Below are 24,802 nucleotides of genomic sequence, written 5' to 3'. Positions count from 1 at the left end.
CACAATGGTGTCTTCAAACAGCTGATCATTGGGGTGCTGGAAGCTCGATCACAAATTTATAACCTATCCTAAAGTAGCTGAAATTACATGGATTATGGAGAATGTAGCAAGGAATATGACTGAGAATATAATGATGTGAAGACCAGGGAAACATGACAGTATCATGCACATTAGGAGGGAGACCTGCCCGTGCAAGCTCACAGTGTTGGTCAAGGTTGACCAACTTGGACATCAACTTCTTAAAACTAAGCCACTCTGAGAAACTGCTGATTTATGTGGCTCTAAATAGGTTATGAATATGGTTAGAGAAATATAGAACAGGTTCTGGTTTCCACGCTCTGTGACTACCAACATTGATAGGATACATTCACCTTAAAATGATGTTCCTCTCGTATTCTCAAACTACAGTTCTAGCATATATTCTCAAAGAATTTTACATATGAACCTGCATAGTATACCTAGTAAATATACCAAACTTACCTCTGGTCCTTCAATACCTGGGGGACCAGGTGGCCCTCTGTCTCCCTTGTCTCCCTGTAATGAGAAGAACATATTTTTCTGTAAGCATACAATTTTTGAGAATTTTTCTGTAGGCATACAATTTTTGAGAATATGAAAAAACTAAACAAACACAGCATAGTAGCAGAGAAACTTCATGAAATCCAGCTTCTCCTTGGGCTATATATATATATATATATATATATATATAGTGGCCCCTCAGTCAGGGGGGCCCACGGGGCCCCCCAGGAGAGACAGAGTAAAGCCTGAGTGATTTACAATACCGGCTACGGGCGGCTAAGTAAGTTCACATAGGGTGGGGGCGGAGGCAGAGCGTGTGTGCGTGTAGGCGCAGCCAGGAGAGGGAGTGGTCTCGCTCCCGTCCGGCAGAGTTGTACGGGTCGTCAGGTGTGGAGGAGCTGAAGCTGCGTGCCGTGCACTGGAGTGAGTGAGGTGAGGCGGCGCTGTGGGTGGGCACAGACAAGGTGATTGGTGCCCACCTCAGGGGGTAGGAGCTGGTGCCTGGCAGTTGATCTGGATCTGGCAGCAGGCTGGCGCCTTTGGGTGATGGCTGGCATGCCAGTCTTCAGACCTGCGGACCCCCCTCAGTATGGCAGGGCAGGGGTGACCTGGATCTGGCAGCAGGCTGGTGGCTGTGTTTATTGGCATGGTAGGGCACTGGTACAGCAGGCATTTCCCAGCTGCTGAGCTGATCATTTGGCACACTCTGCTGTGAAGGGGCAGCACCACCTCCTGGGGGCAGAGGGTCTTATGCTCATACTCTTATGATGGGCAGAGAAGGGTTAATAACATACTAGTCCTGCTCCTGCTTGTGCCAGTGCTGATGGGCATGAGCTGGGATTATCTTGGCTGCAGAGCTGACATGTTTACAGCTGTACTGATGGGATATAGTGCACAGGTTTATGCCCTCCCTTGGCTGCAGATCTGACTCTCCCTCTCCATGCCTGTGCCTATATTGATGGGAATGATAATAAAAAGCCCTCCCTTGGCTACAGAGCTAACACTCTCCCTCTCTGTGCTTGTGTCTATATTGATGGGTATGACAGTACATAGCCTTCCCTTGGCTGCGGAGCTGACACTTTCCCTCTCTATGCTTGTGTCTATATTGATGGGTATGACAGTAAATAGCCTTCCCTTGGCTGCAGAGCTGACTCTCCCTCTCCATGCCTGTGTCTATATTGATGGGTAGGCATGTTATTTTAAATGTGATATCAGTCTCTTTATGTAGTTCAATTGTACGCTTTATTATAGATTGTATACTGTAGGTATTATTGTACCAGAGATGTGGTTGTTGTCACACAGTATAAAATGGTGTGTATTTTTTGACAGAACTATTATATCTATATCTGCATCATGTCTCACCATATGAGTGGTGCTCAAAAACGCAAAAAGAAAAGGGAGGAAGAGGAGAAATCTGCCAAGCTTACTAAAATAAGTAGTTTCTTTAAATACCTGGAGAAGCAAGTACATCCTCTGCCTCTCACAGTACAAATGAAGAAACTTTATCAACAGAAAATGTAAATGTAAGTCTTGGCAGTAGTGTGCAGACACCATTGCATGAGAGTGTATCAAGTCTAGATAAAGGCTGTAGCACAAGTGCAACAAAGGAACATATAGAAAGTCAATGACAGTCCAGCCTTATAGAACGTTGTCTAGCAGAGGAGCATGTAACAGACAGAGGCCATTACCCTATTCAAGATGGAAATCTGAAAAAGATTTATTATAAGTAATGGTCCATGTAGACCTAAAGGGCCATTTCTTCGAGGTGAAAAAGATCAAAGGTGTTTCTCAGCAAGTTTCTATAAGAGAGTCACTAAAACGGGCCTTAAAATACCTGTTACTTGGCTATGTTATTCACACAAACTTAATGCAGCCTATTGTGAACCTTGCTGGTTGTTTGGAGATTGCAAGAAACAGGGATTTGAACCAGCATGGGCAAAAGGTATCCAAAAGTGGCAAAGGTTGTCAGCGAAAATCCAAATACATGAAACTAGTCAATCCCACATAGAAGCCTGTATAATTTATGACCAATGGAGATGTCATAAAACCATACATGAGGAAAATGAAAGACAAATAAGAAGAGAGACTACATTTTGGAGACAAGCTTTACATAGAATTGTTAATGTTACATTAACAATGGCTATGGCCAACCTTGCTTTTCGTGGTCACAGGGAAAAAGTAGGGGAGGTAATTAATGGCAATTTTCTCACCATAATTGAATTACTTGCAGAGTATGATACTGTACTAAAGGACTTTTTGCAGAGGCCCCAAGGAACAGTTAAATATCTCAGTCCACAAATACAGAATGACCAGATAAGTCTTCTTGCAAACAAAGTGGAGGAAGAGATTGTTTCTGAAATCCAGAAATCACAGTTTTATTCTATAATTATGGATACAACCCAAGACATTGGGAAAATTCATCAATTAAGCCAAGTGTTTAGATATGTCATTGTTGAGAGAGATGAAAACCTTAGGACAACTGGTATTAAAATAGAGGAAGCATTTCTAGGTTTACAATGTGTTGAAGATCAATCAGTCGCTGGCCTTGAAAAACTATTATAGAATCCATAGAAAACAAAGGTCTGGATTTATCAAAATGCCAGGGCCAGTGCTATGATGGAGCTGCCAACACCTGTGGCATTTACACAGGTGTTCAGACTCGCTCTCAAGAAAGAAAAAAAAATGCTCTTTACATACATTGTGCTGCCCATAACCTCAATTTAGTTTTGCAGGAAGCAGCTTCAAATATAACTGAAATTTCAAATTTTTTAGACACTGTTCAGTCTTTGTATACTTTCTTTGGTGAAAGTGTGTAGAGATGGGCATTAGTGTTGAGCGAGCATGCTCTGCCGAACTGCTGTTGAGCTCAAGCATTGCTATGCTCGGCACATCCGAGTGCACGGTCGAATACTGCGGGTGCTCGAGTACAATTTAATACAATGAAAGTCAATAGGAAACCCAAGCATCACACCAGGCACCCCCTGCTCTGAAGAGAAGAGGGTGTCTGTTTAACAAAAAAAGGTTAGAAATTGATGGAAACCCCATCAAAATGGTTTGGAAACAGCATTAAGAGGGTGGCTGGATGCATCATAACGAGAGGCCCATCTTATTGGGCAAAGCTGTTTTAAAGTTAGGGAAAATTTAGAGTTAAAGGATGCTAAAAATGCCAATTAGTGTTTATCGAGCACCAAAGTGCTGGTGTGCTCTACCGAGCACAATGGAAGTCAATGGGAGAACCCCAGGTGTTTGTTTCACAAAAAAAGGTTAGAAATTGATGGAAACTACATCAAAATGGTTTGGAAACAGCATTAAGAGGATGGCTGGATGCATCTTGGACTCCTATTATCTATAACATACAATAGACAACGACACAAAGGCTATATGCCAGAAGCCAGGTATATGCAAGCCATCAATCTATCCATGAGACAGATAACAGGCTGAGTCAGCATACCTTACAATGGCAGCCTTGTGCACTATGAGACATTCCAAACCAGCTCTCATCTGACTGAGAGCCAGTAAGCCTCAAAGTTGCTTCACATCTGTCAGATGGCTTGTGTGGACCTGCACACCTAGATCAATATCATTAGGGAGACAAAAAGCTTTCTGATTGTCCTAACATAATATTTAATAACCTTTCTACACAGTTTTGTCATGTAAAAACTCATTTGCATAAACATGGGCATATGGGAAAGAAATGCAAATGAGCAGAATCTGCCTTGTTTTTCAGCTGAAAAACCATTTGCATGGAAAATGCAAATGTAACTCTGAGGCTTACTGACTCTCAGTCAGATGAGAGCTGGTTTGGAATGTCTCATAGTGCACAAGGCTGCCATTGTAAGGTCTGCTGACTGTTATCTGTCTCATGGATAGATTGATGGCTTGCATATACCTGGCTTCTGGCATATAGCCTTTGTGTGGTTGTCTATTGTATGTTATAAATAATAGAAGTCCAAGATGCATCCAGCTATCCTCTTAATGCTGTTTCCAAACCATTTTGATGTAGTTTCCATCAATTTCTAACCTGTTTTTGTGAAACAAACACCTGGGGTTCTCCCATTGACTTCCATTGTGCTCGGTAGAGCACACCAGCACTTTGGTGCTCGATAAACACTAATTGGCATTTTTAGCATCCTTTAACTCTGAATTCTCCCTAACTTTTAAACAGCTTTGCCCAATAAGATGGGCCTCTCGTTATGACTCAGTGCGAGCACTACGGTTTAGGTTTTCAGATATTTTACAGGCTTTGTCAAAAAGCCAAAAGAGAGAGATGAAGCTAGTGCATTGAAGGCAAAACTGGAATCCTTCGATTTTATTTTAATAATTGTCCTGCAAGCCAAAATTTTAGAAAATATTAATTCAGTTTCTAAAATGCTGCAGTCAAAAGACATGGATCTCTCTAATGCAACTAAACTACTACACAATGCTGCTCAAGTTCTCAGCAGGTTCTGAAATAATTATAAAGAGGCAAAAAGGACAGCAGTTTCTCTAGCGGACAAATGGGGCATTTAAGCGAAATTTGAAAATAAAAGAGTGAGGAAAGTGAAGCGACACTTTGATGAGCTGTGTTTGGATGAAAGACTACAAGACCCAGAAGAAAGATTCAAAACCGCAGTCTTTTATCGGTGTTTGGATATTGCCATAAGTCAGCTACAAAATCGGTTTATTGGCATGAATACTGTTCTACAAAGATTCAAAATTCTTCAGCCTGCAACACTTTCAATAGAATCAGATGATGCAGTCTTAAACCCCTTAAGGGCCGGGCCATTTTTGACCTTAAGGACCGGACTGATTTTTGCAAATCTGACATGTGTCACTTTGTGTGGTAATAACTTTAAAACGCTTTTATTTATCCAAGCCATTCTGAGATTGTTTTCTCGTCACATATTGTACTTCATGACACTGGTAAAAATGGATTAAAAAAATTCATTTTTATTTATAAAAAATACCAAATTTACCAAAAAGTTTGAAAAATGTGCAAATTTCCAAGTTTCAATTTCTCTACTTCTAGAATACATAGTAATACCTCCAAAAATAGTTATTAATTTACATTTCCCGTATGTCTACTTCATGTTTGGATCATTTTGGGAATGCCATTTTATTTTTTGGGATCATTACAAGGCTTAGAAGTTTAGAAGCAAATCTTGAAAAAATTTTTAGAAAATTTCCAAAACCCACTTTTTAAGGACCAGTTCAGGTCTGAAGTCACTTTGTGAGGCTTACATAATAGAAACCACCCAAAAATGACCCCATTTTAGAAATTACACCCCTCAAGGTATTCAAAACTGATCTTACAAACGTTGTTAACCTTTTAGGTGTTCCACAAGAATTAATGGAAAATGGAGATGAAATTTCAGAATTTCACTTTTTTGGCAGATTTTCCATTTAAGTAAATTTTTTCCAGTAACAAAGCAAGGGTTAACAGCCAAACCAAACTCAATATTTATTGCCCTGATTCTGTAGTTTACAGAAACACCCCATATGTGGCCGTAAACTGCTGTATGGTAACACGGCAGGACCGCTACATGGCTTTTGAAGGGCAGATTTCGCTGGAATAATTTTCAGGTGCCATGTCACATTTGAAGACACCCTGAGGTACCTCCACAGTGGAAAACCCCAAGAAGTGACCCCATTTTGGAAACTACACCCCCCAAGGAATTTTTCAAGGCATGTAGCGAGCACTTTGACTCAACAAGCGATTCATAGAATTTAGAAATATTTGGCTGTGAAAACGAAAATATTAATTTTTTACAAGAAAATGTTTCTTTAGGCCCACGTTATTTATTTTGACAAGGGGTAACAGAGTAAATTACACCCACAATTTGTTACCCATTCTCTCCTGAATATGGCAACACTTTATATGTGCCTGTAAACTGCTGTATGGGCACACTGCAGGGTTCAAAAGGCAAGGACCGCCATATGGCTTTTGGAGGGCAGATTTCGCTGGGATAATTTTCAGGTGCCATGTCACATTTGAAGACACCCTGAGGTACCCCTACAGTGGAAAACCCCAAGAAGTGACCCCATTTTGGAAACTACACCCCCCAAGGAATTTTTCAAGGCATGTAGCAAGCAGCCATCCTCTCCTGAATATGGCAACACTTCATATGTGTCCGTAAACTGCTGTATGGGCACACTGTAAAGTTCAGTGTACTGATAAGCAATACCTGATGTATTCGGTATCCTACAAATTTTATAGGAGGAAGGCTCCTGTGTAAGAGCCGAAACGTCGCAACAGCCTTATGGGTAAATAAAGTTATTTTTCATTTTTATCTTTAGGAGTGCTGCCCCCTTTTTCATTACTCCTACAAATTTTATATATATATATATATATAAGCTTTATATGGTAGGACATAGTCGCCAAATATAGCAGCTAAAAGAAACAATTGTCTCAAATTATATCAAAGAAATATGTTGTATATTATATGTCATCACATTGCAGAGGCACTGAGCTACCAGAACATACAAAGTTCTAGTCCCCTTTTGTAAAACAACACCCGTCAAGGTATTCATCTAGGGGTGTAATGAGAATTTTTAGCTTTGTTATGGGTTTTATTAGAATGCCAATTGAAATGTGGAGAAAAGGGAAATTAGAATTTTTACCAGCATACAGTTTCAAGGGGGTGTTTTATAAAATTATCAAAGAGGGTTTAGTTAAAAGTCAACAGAGGTGTGGTAGATTCTAAAACAATCTTTTATGCAAAGACCCGGCTTTGAGGGGCACGTCTCACAATGATGAATTGTGTCTTTCCTGATTCCATTTCTGGAGCATACCCGACACCTTTTTTGTGGCCTTCTCCGTGTCTCTGTGGGGGGAACTACCCCAGGGAAATGCTGTCCTCGTATTATTCTGCTCTCACTTCCTTAGGCCCTGCTCCCTTCCCCTTCCTGTTCCCCAAATAAAAAGTTCTTTATTACTTTTTCTTGAAAGTGCAGGAATTTTCCTCTGTTTCCTGAAGTTCTGTATATTACAAAAGCATTATAGAGGGCAATTTGCGTCAGGTGCAATGCCAATTTTTTATACCATGCCTGAGTTTTGCGGAGGGCAGTGTATGGTTGCAGTACCTGGTCTGACAGATCCACCCCTCCCATAAACTTATTATAGTCTTGGATGCACACAGGTTTGGGGACTGATTCTGTGGATCCACGAACTGGAACAGGGGTGGATCTGTCAGCATGCATGGTAGTAAGTACAAAGACATCACGCTTGTCTTTGTACTTAACAAGCATCCTGTTATCATTTCAAACTACCCTGCTTTCCCTAACTCTTATCCTTTGGTCTATAAAATTTTTAGGCAGATGTTTTTGGTTTCGTCTGATAGTTCCGCGTGTCTCTGGAAAACAGGCATTTCAGTAGTGGGACACTTGTGTAGAAGTTGTCAAGGTACAAGTTGTACCCTTGACCTAGCAAGGGGTGAATCAAGTCCCATACTATTTTTCCTGCTATTCCAAGGAGAGGGGGGCACTCTGGGGGTTAAATTTTTTTTATCTTTTCCCTCGTAAACTCTAAATTTATGTGTATAGCCACTTTGGCTTTCACATAGTTTGTAGAGTTTGATGCCATATCTGGTCCGTTTGTTGGGCAGGTATTGGCGAAAATGCAGTCTGCCCTTGAAGTGCACAAGGGATTCATCAATGGACAGATGCTTTTGAGGGGTGTAGACCTGGGCAAACTTGAGATTATAATGATCTATAATGGGCCTAATTTTGTATAAACGATCGTATCTAGGATTATTAGGGGGTGGACAATCTGCATTATTGTTATAATGTAGAAATTTCAGGAGACTTTCGAATCGGGTCCTGGACATAATGGTGTGGTATATTGGCGTGTGATGTAAAAGGTCATTACTCCAATATGACCATAGTGATCATTTTTTAATTATCCCCATATTAAGTATTAGACCCCCAAAAATTTTTATCTCCAAAGGGGTCGTGGGAGTCCACTGAAGGGGTCTTGCATAGTATGAGTTGGGATGGGCGGCTAAAAATTGATTGGCATAAAAATTAGTTTGCTCCACCATCATGTCTATCAATTCATCAGAAAAAAAAGGTGGAAAAAATCAGCTTCCGTGAACCCTGCAGTGTTCACATGAATGCCGATAGTGGCCGTAAAGTCCGGCACCTGAGGTACAAAGTTAGTTAGCAGAAGTCTAGCTGTGGTCATTTGTAGAAGCTGATGTGCTGCTAACTCTACTGCGTCTGTGAGAGGGTTCGTCAACTGAGGAATCAGATGAAGAGCTATACACAAGAAAAGATTCTTCTTCTCCACTGTCAGAGTCAGACTCTGAGGCTAGTATGGCATAAGCCTCCTCGGCGCTGTACACCCGTTGAGACATATTTTTTATTCATAAATTTTTTTTAAAAGAAAAATGCTCCAAAAGCAGCAGAGCTTTATGTCACTGGTGACAGAAATTTGTCACTGCTGGCAAATTCAGTGACAAGGACTGGTCACAGATAGAAGATAGAGGTTCGGAGGTATGGGGGGTTTGAAACAGAGTATTTATAATCGGGGACAAGTATATATATTTATTTTTTTTTTTTTTCCAAGAAAATTTTTTATTTTCAAAAGTAAGGACATATACAAAGTACAATTCAGAAGCATTGCATATTTGTTACAAAATATTTTCAGAAAACAGACATTTATGTCTATGTATACAGTAGAGACTCCAAACAAGTTGTCCTTCACTTCAATTATTTTCCTGACCTTTCAAAATAACCCCCCCCTCCCCCACTCTGAGAAAACTCAATTGCCCTCCCCCCCCCCTACCCCTATTCAAAACTAACTATCCTCCTGCCAAAACAATCGCCATACCTTTCGTCAGACATGGTTTAAAGCAATGATATCATCATATTAGTAACAATGTGGGTGTTTGTAGGAAACCTGTTATTGTGCCAATCGGCCTAGCGACCCTTTCAACTGCTCCTCCAGATACCATTTTGTCAAAGTGAAGGGTCTCATGATGTGTTCAATATCTGAGTCAGAGAAGAACTGTGTCAGAAAGCCTCTCCACCTCTTTAGAAATTTGCCTCCCTTTCCTTCCTTATGTTTCATAACATCCCCTCGCTCCAGATTCAGTAGTTCTTTAAGGCATGTTAATATGTCATCCCTTGAGGGGACCGAAGGCCGGAGCCAATGTTGTAAAATGCTCCTCTTAGTTACCATACAGAGTGCATGGAAAAGGGTCGGCAGTCTCCGCTCCAGAAGGACTCCATCCTTTAGCTCCTCCCAATAATGAAAGAGAAAGGTCATAGGGTTCAACGGGACCGTCAAATTCCAACTATCCTTAGATATTTGTGCCACCTGATTCCACAGATCCTGTATGCGGGGGCACGACCAAAGACCATGAAATAGATCAGTGTGCATGACCTTACACTTAGGACAACTAGTAATCCTGTCTAACCTGTTGGGGCCTGCCGGGAGGTTAAAAGCGTAAATAGCATTATGCATTATCCTGAAATGTGTGTCCCTCCAAACTTCATTTATGACTGAATTCCTCATGGCCCACCAGCCCTTAAGAATCTTCTCCCCTGCCTCGTTGTCCTCTAATATACCAACCCATGGGCGAAAAGCTAGACGTGGTAGTCCATCCCCCAAAATCAACCTTAATTGGGAGTACAATAGAGAAATGGATTGCGGGCCTGTACCCTTCATTACTATCTTATCAAAGTCATTCGTCACAATTTCCTTAGAGACATCCCTCAGCCTATCAGTTAAGAATTTATTAACCTGGGAGTATTGGATAGTTTGAAAAGGACTCAGGTGATAAGCATCCCTAACCTCCTGACATGATAACCATCTATTCTCATTCTTGTGTAACAACTGCTGGGCCGTCAGTATTCCTTTCTGCTTCCATTCCTTAAATAAAGCATTCCTCCTTCCCTGTTCAAATTCCGGATGTCCCCACAGAGGTAAGTATTTCGAGACTCCCTGACACAGTCGTAGACTCTTCCTAATAGTTCTCCATGCTGCCCATGTGTGGCGGAAGATAATCGAATTCCGCAGATGCATGGGTAGGGCTCTCAAAGCCGTATGTAATAGGGTGCAGGGATCCCATGGTGCGCAAAGTTCCCTCTCCAAAGAATAATCAGAGTGGAAACTTGTGTGGCGTAGCCAGTCAATAATGTGTCTAAGAAGACATGCCTGGTTATATATCCTGACATCCGGCATGTTCATTCCCCCTTTCAGTTTCAGGGCCATCAGCTTCCTCAGACCTATACGTGGTCTCTTTCCCTTCCAGATAAAGCGTGTCACCTCACCATGAAGTCTACAGATGTCTACATGCTTAATCAGCAAGGGCAAAGTCTGGAGAGGATAAAGGAGTCTGGAGAAGCTGATCATTTTGACTAAATGGATTCTGCCCAATAGGGGCAGGGGCAGGTTCTGCCATCCTCGCAGTTCCCTAGTCACTTTACTCAATAAGGGGGTATAATTCAGGCCGTATAATGAATCTGCCCTAGAACCTATCTTGATACCTAAATATGTAATGTGACCTTTAGCCACCGGTATCCCCTCTAGAGTGCTCCCAGGCTTTAATGTATTTTCCCCTCTCCCAAGCTGTAGAAGCGCACACTTGGCTGTATTTATCGTGAACCCTGAAAACTGACCAAATTTTGCAATGCTGCTCAGAACTACCTGTAGGTCTGTCACAGGGTTGCCCATGAATAGAAGTATGTCGTCTGCAAAAAAAATTGCCTTCAGTTCAGAGTTACCTATTTTAATACCCTCGAAAATCCCGCCCGAGTTTAGGAAACGGACCAGAGGCTCTACCGCCAGGTCAAACAACAGGGGGGATAAAGGGCAGCCCTGCCTTGTACCCCTATGTAAGCTAAAAGGATCAGAGAGAAAGCCCTGCATGCCTATCCTGGCCATAGGAGTTGTGTAAAGCTGAGTAAGGTATTCCCTAAAAGAGCCTCTCACCCCAAATTTATCCAACACCCTCCATAGCCACTCCCAATTTACCTTATCAAAAGCTTTTTCAGCGTCGAGAGTGACTATGGAGGGCGTCGAAACACCTCCCTTCCCCCGGCCCACCTCATCCAAGACCGCCAGGACCCTACGGATGTTGGCGACCGCTGACCGGTTTCTAACAAAACCAACCTGTGAAGGGCAGATCAGGCTCGGGAGGATGCTTGCTAACCTATTGGCCATAAGTTTCGAGAGGATTTTAACATCCTGATTTATAAGGGATATAGGTCTGTATGACGCGGGGTCCTCAGCTGGTTTGCCCTCCTTGGGGAGCATGCGTATGTGCGCCATATTCATTTGAGCAGATAACCTCCCCCCCTTTAAGAGGACATTACCCAGTTTAGATAGTATCGGTGATATTTGCGCTTTAAGGGCTTTATAGAAGGCACCCGAATACCCATCCGGGCCTGGTGCTTTATTCCCAGGTAGCAGTGCTATTGTTTTCAGGATTTCCTCTTCCGTGATGGGCCTATTAAGCTGGTCTAGATCCTCCTGCGCTATCACTGGGAGATTTAAGCCTTCCAAGATACTAGGGCCCAAGCCTACATTGTCTGGAGGTCTACTATATAGATCAGAATAGTAACTCCTAAAAATTTTTAGGATATCGGGGGGTTGGGATCTAATTTTCCCTGCTGAGTCACGTAGATGGGTGATAGGGATTGTTTGTCTACGCCCCTTAGCCAGATTTGCCAGGAGTTTGCCTGCCTTGTTGCCGAACTTGTGCAACTCTAGTTCCCATCTAGCTGTGTGAAAGCTTTCCTTTCTCTTTGCCCAAATCTCGAACTCCTCTCTTGCTGTGCTCCACTTTTCCTTGTTCTCTGGCGAAGGAGATTGCACAAAAACCCTATAGCAACCCTGAACTGTCCGGCTACACTTGATAAATTGTGCCTTTGTAGCTTTCTTGAGGCCTGTTATATATGCTATCAACCTGCCCCGTATAACTGATTTGCCTGCTTCCCAGAAAAGAAGGGGGTCAGATTCATGCTCCTGATTAGTAGTGCTGTATTCCAGCCACCAACCCCGTAGTAATTCTATAAAGGTCTCATCCTCAGATAGGAAAGACGGGAATTTCCAAATGTATTCTGTCCCTCTCGGTTCCATATCCGCCAGAGACAGAACCACTGGCGAGTGATCTGAGATCACCAGGTTTTCAATAGCTACCTCGCTGACTCTGGACAAGAGTTCTGGTTTGGCCAACCAGTAGTCTATACGAGACCACGAGTTTTGCGCATGGGAGAAGTGGGTAAAGTCCCTTTCATCTGGGTGTGACACCCTCCATGTATCCACCAAAGCAATGTCCTCTGTGAGGGAAGACAAAACCCCACCTCTCCCATGAGCCCTATTCCTCAACGCCCCTGACTGCTTACGGTCTTCACTTTCTACCATTGTGGCGTTAAAATCTCCTCCTACCAATATATTGCCCACCTGATCTGCCAGTATCTTATCTCTCAGGGAGGCAAAGAAACGACCTTGCTGTACATTGGGTGCATAAACATTATATATGTTGAGATTCCTGCTCCCATCTTTCAATGTCAGAATCAATATCCTGCCCTCATCATCAGCAGTGTAACCCTGGACCCTATTTAGTAGGTTCTTGTGTACCAGTGTGATCACACCTGCCTTGCCCTGTATAGCCGGAGAACCATAAACCTTGCCCACCCAGAGCCTTGACATTCTCATAAAATCCTCCTCCAGGAGATGCGTTTCCTGCAGAACCGCAATATCTGCCTTCAAGCGCTTGAGATGGCGCAGCACCATTATGCGTTTCTGCGGGGAGCGCAGGCCCTTGACGTTCCATGTTACTATCTTAATCATTACCCCACATTTTTAAAAGGTTTTCCCCCCCACTGTCGATTGTATGAGACAAAGAGATTGGCAGGACAGCATTAACATAACTAAAACAACAAACAGAAACAAACATCCCTGAGTAACCTGCAAAGGCAAGTGAAACAAACATTACATCCTGGACTTCACTTTTTTCTGGTACCATTTTACCCTCCCATACCATTTCCCCTGAATAGCTTATAGTGGAGGATTGAAGGCCACCAGCTCCTTTTTTTTTTTTTTTTTTTTTTCCCCCCCTCGCTTATTTCTTACACCCCCTTTACGCAGGCACGGATACATGAGGCATGACACCCCTCATTTTCGCTGCTTCCGCTGATTGCCAGACGAAAAGTGCTGGGTCTCATCTCTCCGTTGCGGCTTGCCTCTGGAAGTCCCTTGAAAGCCTGATTGTGGACTCTGCGACGCTCTTCTTCCTTGTTCCACCGGCTCTTCAGGCTCGGTGAGATATGGGCCTTGGGCAAAAAAAGCTGCAGCATCTGAGGCATTATTAAAGTTCCTGTAGACTCCATCCGCACACTTCACTTTTAACACTGCCGGATATAGTAGTTGAAAACGGATTTTCCTCTGGAACAGTGAAGTGCAAATTTCGCTGAAACCTCTCCTTTTCTTAGTGATCACTGCCGAGTAATCATTAAAAAGCATGATCTTCTGCCCCCTATAGGTTAGAGGCTCTTTTCGCGCCCTGAAAGCGCGTATAATGTCCTCTTTATCAGAGAAATCGAGGTATTTCATTATGACCTGTCTGCCTCTCTGCGGGCGATTAGCCAACTCCTTGGGTCCCTCCGGAGGGCTCTGCAGTGACCCCAGCCTATGCGCTCTTTCCACTTTACGGGGAATCGACAGTCCCAGCGCTCTGGGGAGTTCTGACTCACAAATATGCTTAAGCTCTGTGCCCGGTATGTCCTCAGGGAGACCCACTAACCTGAGGTTACTGCGACGTGAGCGGTTTTCAAGGTCGTCGACCTTATCCTTTAGCTCATTCACCGTCTGCATCAGCACTTTTATACGTGACTGTGTGCCCTGCATGTCTTCTTCCACACATGCCGTCCTCTGCTCCAGTTCGTCTATGCGGTACCCCTGTTGGCTGTAGGCTTCCTGCAGCTCTGTAAGGGAGTCTTGTATCGTCGCCGCCAGCGTAGATTTGAGATCAGGTGCCAGGTGGGCCGCAACCTCTAATGCCAGCCTTTTGAGATCTGCAGCTGGCAGCGGGGTAGACTGGAACAAGTCCTCTTGTGAGGATATCAGGGGCTGACTCAAATCAACTACCCGCGGCGTGGTCTCAGTCTCGGCCGCCATCTTGTCCTCTTTATGCAGCGGCGCCGGCCGCGGCTCTTCTCCGTCCTCCGGTCTCTTCCCGCTACGTAGCAGGTACCTCTCCATGCACACAGCGCTGCCTGTCAACACTTGCCACACTTAGTGTGGTTACTTGAGCCCGTAGGCGGTGATCGGAGGGTAAGGCTGTTAGGGAAGGTGGCGGAGCTCCGCTACACGCGTCTCCTCATACCAGCGCCGGAACCGGAAGTCCCATATTTATTTTTTCCACTAAACGTCTAACTTACCCTAAAACAAGAGCTCTAACCCTAATAACTCCCTAACTAACCCTAATGATTTGCCAAAAACAGGTTACTGACAGTATGGATGACAGGACTGGGGTGCTGATGTACTGTCAATATTGGTAGACAGCACACAGGTATAGAGGACAAATGGGGGTCACAGGGGACTAATGAGGGGTGATGAAGGGCACAGTGGACAAATGAGGGGCACTTTTGGTGTGTGTGTGTGTGTGTTTTGTTTTTCACAGGTCTAACTTTGCTCTGCCTCCGATCACTTCTCTGACTGAAATGAGAGGATCGAAGGTGAGAGATAGCATTCTGTACATAACACATTGTGATTGGTCCACAGTCAGGAACGGACCAATCACAACGAATTATGTACAGAAAGCTATTTCTCATCTCCGATCCTCTCATTGCAGCTACAGCCGGATGTCAGAAGAGGAGGAGATGGTTTGAGGACAAAAGTGAGTCCAGGTTCGAGGACAGGGAGTCCCCACCCTCAGGGGTCGTCCCTGGGCTGAGCACTAGACTAGGGTGAGAATATAGGGACAGTTCTCCCCACCCGTCAGGATACATTGGTGTAGCTGCCTGCGGTAGATTTATCTGAGATTATCAGTGATTTTTGTTCCGTGTGTCTTATTTTAAGGTAATTTAATTAAAGCCTATTAATTTTAAGGGTTATAATAATTGCTGGAACTAATTATATATATATATATATATATATATATATATATATATATTATACATATATACAGTGGTCTCTCAAGATACAATATTAATTGGTTCCAGGAGGACCATTGTATGTTGAAACCATTGTAAGTTGAGTAATCGGTTCCAGAGCCCCAAAATGTCATCCAAGATAAGAGAAAATGAAGATTTAAGACAAATAAGTAGATAACTAAGACAGATAAAACAAGTCCTTACATATATCAGTCAGGAATAGCTGCGAACTAGCAACTAATACAGATATTTTACCAGAGAAGCGGATTTGATTGGTTGGATATGAGTCTGAGACATTGTATGTTGAGTCTGGTTTCAACTTACAATGGGTCAGAAAAGACCATTGTATGTTGAAAATATCATATCTGAGGCCATTGTATCTTAAGGGACCACTGTATATACTATACATACATAAAAGAAGAATCATTTATAATTTTATTTATAATTCTTTTTTTTTTAATTTGCTAAATTTATACTAAAATAAAGCATTAGAATAGGCTCCTTATTTTGTTTTGGTCATTTCGATATGTAATATTTATAGTCTCAGATTACGGGGCAGCATTTTTTCACTCATTTTTGTATATATTTCTTCACATCTGTTCCCCATGAGTTTATAAAAGACCAATGGGCAAGATACCCACATTGCAAATTTTTATTATTTTGCAGTTTACACTATTAACTGGGGTACCTTTAGATGCCCAAGTTATCGGTGAAAACAGCCTTCAGTCGTTATATTAGTTACTCGCAGAGCAGATTGGGGTCTTCTAGGTATAGCAAAGTGTCAGTCTATTTATGCCTCATTGCAAGGACTGTATCCTTTTTGCAAATAGTTGCCTGTCACTATAAAATGGCAATATGCATTTGTTCTTCTGCAGGAGAACCTGGAGGGCTGAAGGCTGTAGAAGCACTGGTTGACTCGAGACTGGGAATAGATTGCCCACTGAAAGCATTGGGTGGTTAGATGCTGAGAGATTTGATATAGGCAAGAGGGTCGCCTGTCTGAGGGGCAGCAGTTCAGCTGCTAAACAAGGTCTGAGGGAGTATCATGGAGCTGACTTTGAGCTAATAGGCTGACTGCTCCTAATCTGGGGCTAGGGCAGTCTGGCTGTGAAGATTGCCTTGCAGTGTTCCATGTAGGCCATTGCTGAAGCAGTATAGGCTGAGTGCATTGTCAGCCTGGTACTGGTTAGCTCAGTAGAGTCTGCTGGGGCTGTGAAGGAAAAGTGATAAAGGTGTTGATTTGATGCCACAAAGCATAATAACTAATAAAAGATTCAAGAGACTACTGTGTCCAACAGAACCAGATGTGACCACAAGTTTAGATTTTCAGATTATTTCTTTAATTGAACCCATTTGAGAAATCCCACATTACAGGTGCACACTGGCCCAACAGAGGCCAAAAGAACTCTGGCCTTCTTCAACATGAATGTGGACCTATGGATTTCTTTGACATATACACCAGGAGCAGTGGGAATGCAACCTTAAATTTGTGATAAAAAAATGGATCTAGCATTTACATCAGTATTCCCAAAGAAAGACACATGTTAAACAATGAAAGTACAATTTTTCCTATGACACAAATAAATACGTTTATATGAAAACAATCATTTATATTGTTAGAAAAATATTTTTGTGTATGCCTCTTTCACAAGTGCCCCTGTAGGTGTTAGCTATGGACATATAGTACATACCTTTGGTCCCATTATTCCCAAATCACCTTCTTTGCCTCGTACTCCATTAACTCCCTGTAAAATTCAAAGAATTAAAGAGGTTTTAATGATTACATTTATTTTTCTAAATAACGGGATGTTGAACAACTTTGTAATATACAGTCGTGGCCAAAAGTTTTGAGAATGACAAAAATATTAGTTTTCACAAAGTTTGCTGCTAAACTGCTTTTAGACCTTTGTTTCAGTTGTTTCTGTGATGTAGTGAAATATAATTACACACACTTCATACGTTTCAAAGGCTTTTATCGACAATTACATGACATTTATGTAAAGAGTCAGTATTTGCAGTGTTGGCCCTTCTTTTTCAGGACCTCTGCAATTCGACTGGGCATGCTCTCAATCAACTTCTGGGCCAATTCCTGACTGATAGCAACCCATTCTTTCATAATCACTTCTTGGAGTTTGTCAGAATTAGTGGGTTTTTGTTTGTCCACCCGCCTCTTGAGGATTGACCACAAGTTCTCAATGGGATTATGATCTGGGGAGTTTCCAGGCCATGGACCCAAAATGTCAATGTTTTGGTCCCCGAGCCACTTAGTTATCACTATTACCTTATGGTACGGTGCTCCATGGTGCTGGAAAATGCATTGTTCTTCACCAAACTGTTGTTGGATTGTTGGAAGAAGTTGCTGTTGGAGGGTGTTTTGGTACCATTCTTTATTCATGGCTGTGTTTTTGGGCAAAATTGTGAGTGAGCCCACTCCCTTGGATGAGAAGCAACCCCACACATGAATGGTCTCAGGATGCTTAACTGTTGACATGACACAGGACTGATGGTAGCGCTCACCTTTTCTTCTCCGGACTAGCCTTTTTCCAGATGCCCCAAACAATCGGAAAGTGGCTTCATCGGAGAATATGACTTTGCCCCAGTCCTCAGGAAGCCATTCACCATACTTTCTGCAGAAGATCAATCTGTCCCTGATGTTTTTTTTGGAGAGAAGTGGCTTCTTTGCTGCCCTTCTTGACACCAGGCCATCTTCCAAAAGTCTTCGCCTCACTGTGCGTGCAAATGTGCTCACACCTGCCTGCTGCCATTCCTGAGCAAGCTCTGCACTGGTGGCACTCCGATCCCACAGCTGAATCCTCTTTAGGAGATGATCCTGGCGCTTGCTGGACTTTCTTGGACGCCCTGAAGCCTTCTTAACAAGAATTGAACCTCTTTCCTTGAAGTTCTTGATGATCCTATAAATTGTTGATTGAGGTGCAATCTTAGTAGCCACAATATCCTTGCCTGTGAAGCCATTTTTATGCAATGCAATGATGGCTGCACGCGTTTCTTTGCAGGTCACCATGGTTAACAATGGAAGAACAATGATTTCAAGCATCACCCTCCTTTTAACATGTCAAGTCTGCCATTTTAACCCAATCAGCCTGACATAATGATCTCCAGCCTTGTGCTCGTCAACATTCTCACCTGAGTTAACAAGACGATTACTGAAATGATCTCAGCAGGTCCTTTAATGACAGCAATGAAATGCAGTGGAAAGTTTTTTTTGGGATTAAGTTAATTTTCATGGCAAAGAAGGACTATGCAATTCATCTGATCCCTCTTCATAACATTCTGGAGTATATGCAAATTGCTATTATAAAAACTTAAGCAGCAACTTTTCCAATTTCAAATATTTATGTAATTCTCAAAACTTTTGGCCACGACTGTACATCAATGTAAAAATTTGCTTGCATGCCTTTATTATATCCATATAATAGCTTATCTCTAAAGATACAAATGGCACATCCCATTTTAGTGCTGTAAAATGCATCCATAGGAGAGCTGGATAGGACTAAACATGGTGTCAGTCATGTGACCCTCACAAGTATCATGTGACCTGGCTTTCAGTTAAATGCTCAGGTATCTAACAGGTAGTAGTAGAGTAGTGAGGAGCAGAACAGATACAGTATGTACAGCGCTACTATCTGCAGCGGCAGCAACAGTAAACCTTATTATCAACTTAACATCACCAAGATACAGGCAGCCATTGTACAACATCACCTAGAGGCAGGTAGCCATGTAATAACTACAATACAAATCATTATTCCAACACTAGTCCTATTTATTATCACATGGATATGTCATGTGTGCCGACCCAGCACATGTATGTTATGTAAAACTGCTGCTTACTGAATGTCAGGAATTATTTGATTTGAAGAGTGTCATTGATGCCTTGTTTCAGTTAGGCCATGGGTGCATTACACAGGACTATAACATCCTACTGCATATAGGGTCAACTGTCTGATATACAAAAGGTATGTATGCAGAATTTTAATAACATGTATATTAGAAAATTGTATGATTTGTATGATACATAAGTAAAAAAAAATTAAAACTGGATTACTCATTTAAAGGTTACAATAAGCTAACAATCTAGTATCATACACTTTGGTAACTCACATCTTTCCCATCGGTCCCACGGAAGCCAGGTATGCCAGACAATCCTGTTATGCCCTGTAAATAAAAAATATTCTTTTAATACTTCTTTTCATATTTAATACTTTGAATTATTACTTGACATAGCCCGCTTCCTCCATTTCGAGGGATATTTTATTTATCACGTGCCTATTAAAACAATACCTTTATTACTATAAGGGGGTAACGGAGCAAACAGTGGCTCAGGTGATATCCTATATTTAAGAGAAGGACACTCTTAAAGAAAAAACTCCTACTATGAATAGGATAATTAATTACAGGGAAAGATAGTCACTGCGCAATATTTTTCACACCTAGTGACTATCTATCTTTCCCTGTAATTAATTATCCTATTCATAGTAGGAGTTTTTTCTTAAAGAGTGTCCTTCTCTTAAATATAGGATATCACCTGAGCAACCATTTGCTCGGTTACCCCCTTATATTAATAAAGGTATTTTTTTAATAAGCACGTTATTTTCTACTTACTTCAAACTGATTCATTACGTGTCTACTATCTATATTATCTCTTTAAATAATTTTCTTATATTTTATTTATCTCAGGAAAATAATTTGTCATAAATTGTCACATTAATAAGGGAAACTCTAATCTTTATCTACTGGTGATCCTGTCTATGTTATGCTTGGTTCACTTCAGGTCCAGTTCTTCAGTGGGTCTGGGTCTTGAGGACATAACATGGACACTAAAATGTGGCTAAATATTAAGACAGGAGAGAGATATGAGAAGTATTAGATCTCTTCCAGTGCTGGCTATGGGGGTAAATAAGAATGTTCCTTTGCAAACTGAGTGAAATTAACCACTTAAAGTCCGGGTTATTTACCCCACTTCCTGACCAGGTAAATTTTTTTTCTTTTAGCACTTGTGTCTTTGAAAGTCATAACATTTTTGTCCGTTCGATCATGTAAATATTTTTTTTAGCTTTTTTGCAGTCATATATGGGGCTATATTTTTATGTCAACTTTATTTTAGTATTTTTTTATAGCCAGAAAATGTAAAAAAAAAAAAAAAAAAGAGATATAGGCCAGTTTTTTTTTTTTTCTGTTAACAGTAATGTGCAACTATTTTTTCATTTAATTATGTCCCCTTTATGTAAAGGTCACTTTGATATATGGAATGTAAGGGTTATGGTCACCGGGGGAGGGGCTAGAAGCTACTATGTGGCATGCAGTGGCTTTGTCATTTTTTATTTTATCTTTATATTTTTTACGCTTATTTATTTTTGTACACTTTGTTCCCCCATAAAGTCATACAAATCCTTTGGAGAGCATTTTAAATGAGCTGTGAGGTGGCTTCTGAGGAGGTGTGGCAGCAACTGCATCTGTTAAGGAGGAACCACTGAACACATAGTAAAAGCAATGAGCCTGAGGTTGTTTGGAGTATGGCTAGGACCGTGAGTATTTACAGAGGGGCCTTCTGTGAGCATTGCTTCTAATGTAGGCCTGACTTAGCTAGGTGCATCTGTGAGAGGTGCATCTGAGACTGAGAATAAGCCCAATGCAGTCAAAACAGTTGGCACCATTGGGATTAGTTGTATAAAGAAGCCTGCGTCTACATTAGAAGAAACCCACCCTGTCCCCCATTGTGTGGGGTTGGCAGAATAACACCTCTTAAACAATGGAGGGAGACACAGGATAATGGCTGTAGTGGCACAGTGCTAGGGACAGAATCAGCCTCCAGCTGAAGAGCCTTCAAGCATGAATGTGGTATGAAGAGCCTGGGTAAATGGGATTCTCTTCTCCTCCACAATTTATCACCTAAAGTCCCACATAAGATGACACTGCCCTTTGAAGTTAATATGTATTCTGATAACTGTTCAAATGAACATTTAGTTGGGCAAGTTAATCTGTAACAAATTACATGTGGTTGCCAGTCCTTGCATCTCACCACTCGTTTACATGTTAGCAGTGACATGTGGATGTAAAAGTGTTTATGGGTCATGCACACGTTGTTGGCTGGTGCACCGGCCGTTTGTGCTCCACATCAGATTCACGGATGCACATCCATTCACTTGAATGGGTCCGCAATCTGGAAGGTGCCTCATCACCGCCAAAAAGTAGTGCATGCGGACCGTCCGATACGGATCGCAAACCCCACTCAAGCGAATGGGTCCTGCGTTTGCATATAGCTGCCCAACGGTCGGTGCCTGTGCATTGTGGACCGCAATTTCTGGTCCGCAGCACAGGCTCGGCCAGCACATGTTTGTGTGCATGAGCCCTAATACTGTACGCTAGTGCCAAACTTATCGTACGCCATGTGCCATAGTGATACATTTGAGCAGGTTACACCTGGATGGATGTGTCTTCCTATAAAACAGTTGTCTTGCAAATTCCTTTCTAAGTGCATTCTCCAAGGTGGCCAATATTCCTAATCAACTTAAAACTAGGCATCTGTAAATAGTATAACCGTTAACAGCCTAAATGAATCGTTTTTCATGTTCCTATGAAATCTAACACTATTTATATATTAATTCACAACTTATAAAATGTAACCTCAAGCATCTCTATGATAACTACTGGTTAATTGGTTTATGGTGCCTGCTGGTATTTTTCTTGGCACAATGCACTTTGGCACGAGGGGCAGATTACAGCACTCCTCCTTGGAAGAAACCAGTACTTATAGGAGCACAGCATTTGATTTTTATTCATAGTATAAAGAACTTTTTTAGTCAGACTTGCTAAGTTTGCACAAAAGTTCTTCAATTGCTTTCTTTCCATCGTGTTAGTTTTAAGTGATTGCTCAACTCTGTATAAACACGGCAGAACCCAAAAGTAATAGTTCATTGTAAATGAGTCTTTGTACAAGCAGTGCTCGTTCCTGCACAGCATTTCACCTTCATGGATATATAATTATGATTACGGATATTTCTAGGAGTATACTTTTTATGCAATATTTACCGGTAACTCTTAAAATTAATTTGCCTCATTTTTAGGAACAATATTCTGTCTTCATCAAAGAGGCTTTTCTGCTCCCCAGCAGTTCAAGGTATTTTGGGAGATTTACATATTGATGGCCTATCCTCAGAATAGGTCATCAATTTCAGGTGGGGGTCCGACACCCTCCCTCAAGTGAATGGTACTGAGCTGCAATACCAAGCACAGCCGCTATACCATGTACAAACCTGTGCTTGGTGAGCTGAGAGGAGGCTGTTGCGTCCACAGGAGCACTGCTGCCTCCTCAATCAGCTTATTGGTGAGGGTGCATCTGTCAGAACACGGTCAATCTCATAATGATAACGTATCCTGAGGATAAGTAATCAATATGTAATTAAGCGTGCAATGTTAACCATACTGGATACAAAATGATCGCTATGGGGAAGAAAGGGAACCAGTTACATGCCACGGTCAGCATTGACTGCAGTAGCTAAGGGATTAATCTGCCAGGATTGGAGTTATCTCCGATTCCAGTAGTCAGAACAGGGTGCCAGCTAGATAATACAGTTGGCACTCACATGGGATGGCAAGGGCACAGCTCCTGAACTTGCACCATCACAGCACCGTAATAGTAAATTTTAGACACTTAATTAAAGAACCACATTCTGATAAAAATCTTACAAGGAGAAATTTGAGATTGAAATTAAAGTTTCATCCCTTCCTTAAAAAACAAGTAATACAAACCGATTATGAAATCTGCAATTACCGAACTAGAAGAATTCTGCATGTAAATGGGAAATAATCTCTAGGCCATGTCAGATTAGGTTATCTATTGCTACTTAATTTATTCAATTTATGCTAAATGCTTCTTTATGTTTTCACAATGGGATAAATGGTGTAGATGTTCAATATTAGCGAGTTTTACATAATCTCAATAGTTATTCCTTTCAGGCCTCATCTCTCACGTTTAGTGACCAAATAAAACTATTTATTTCCTATCAAAGCTTAGCCCCCAAGGTTTGATGTCAGAGATTGTGTGGTGTTTGTTCTGCAACCCTTATAACAAAAAATAGAAATTGAGTCCCCAAACTCCTTTCACCAACATCACCAAGCGAGTTCGAGAAATGCAAAGGTTATGATTATAATGCACAGTGCTTGTCCTCATTTTCTTTTCTACCCTTACATTGCCTATCACTGCCCTACATTCTATTACAGGCATGCTCAACCTGTGGCCCTTCAGCTGTTGCAAAACTACAACTCCTATCATTCCCGGACAGCCTACATCTATCAGCCTACAGCAGGGCACGGTGGGAGTTGTAGTTTTACAACAGCTGGAGGGCCACAGGTTGAGCATTCCTGTTCTATTACATGTCTCCACCCTCCGTTTTCTGTCTCCCTGCCCATCATTCAGAGTGATCTCTAACTGCCCCCTTCTGAGGCTTCTTAGAGAAACTCAGCTGCTGGGCCCCAAAGTAGCCACCATACCTGCTGTCCTGGACGTTAAACGCATGATTTACTTACAGAAGGATTTGTCCCATATATGGGGATGAATCAGACGCTTACCTCCCAGTAACTTTATTTCAACCAATACTGGAACAACATAGCAAAAATATTTTTCACGTGTGATACTTCAAGCTCCTTACCCAATACAATTACACCAATATTATATAAGGAAGTGGTTGTGATTGTGACCAGAACATGTATATGAAATGTGATACTTGACCTTCATGCCTTGCTCTCCAGGTTCACCAGGCATTCCTAGGTATCCCTAATAAAGAGCAGAAACAATGTTTGGCACTTAAAAGCAGATCACAGAGGTGTTTTTTAGTTACAATCTATTATATTTAGAAGGTTATATCGATTAGCCCTCATGTACATGGCCATCTCTGATTTTTGGTCTGAAAAAAAAAATAAAAGTTAAAAAAACGTCTCTTTGTGCATTCTGCTTGTTTTTGAATCTCATCAATGAAAATGGTTATTCTCCTTCTCATTAATGGACAAGAATAGGACCTGTGCCGAGATTGTAAGATTGGGCAAACAGAACCATGAAAAAAATGGACGTGTTCATGGCCCATTGACTTGTATGGGTCAGTCTGCTATCTTTTTTTAAAAGTAATAACACACTGAAGAAAAATATGGCCATGAGCAAGGCCTCATGCACGCGACCATATTTTGGTTG

The 24,802-nt window shown here is 41.8% G+C and overlaps 1 protein-coding gene across 1 annotated transcript in view; it reads right to left on the bottom strand.

Moving 5' to 3' along the window:
- Positions 1-24,802, bottom strand: part of LOC121002530 (collagen alpha-1(IX) chain-like) — a 107,357-nt gene that overhangs the window by 20,682 nt on the left and 61,873 nt on the right. Inside the window, exons 17-19 of the mRNA XM_040433975.1 lie at positions 19,720-19,773; positions 17,292-17,345; positions 481-534 (exon numbers count right to left, since the gene is read on the bottom strand). Of these exons, the coding sequence (XP_040289909.1) occupies positions 481-534; positions 17,292-17,345; positions 19,720-19,773 (162 nt within the window). The remainder of the gene's footprint in view (positions 1-480; positions 535-17,291; positions 17,346-19,719; positions 19,774-24,802) is intronic.

Source organism: Bufo bufo, chromosome 5 (assembly GCF_905171765.1).
Source record: "Bufo bufo chromosome 5, aBufBuf1.1, whole genome shotgun sequence".
Classification (NCBI taxonomy): Eukaryota; Metazoa; Chordata; class Amphibia; order Anura; family Bufonidae; genus Bufo; species Bufo bufo.
This window is presented reverse-complemented; position numbering and strand designations above follow the sequence as displayed.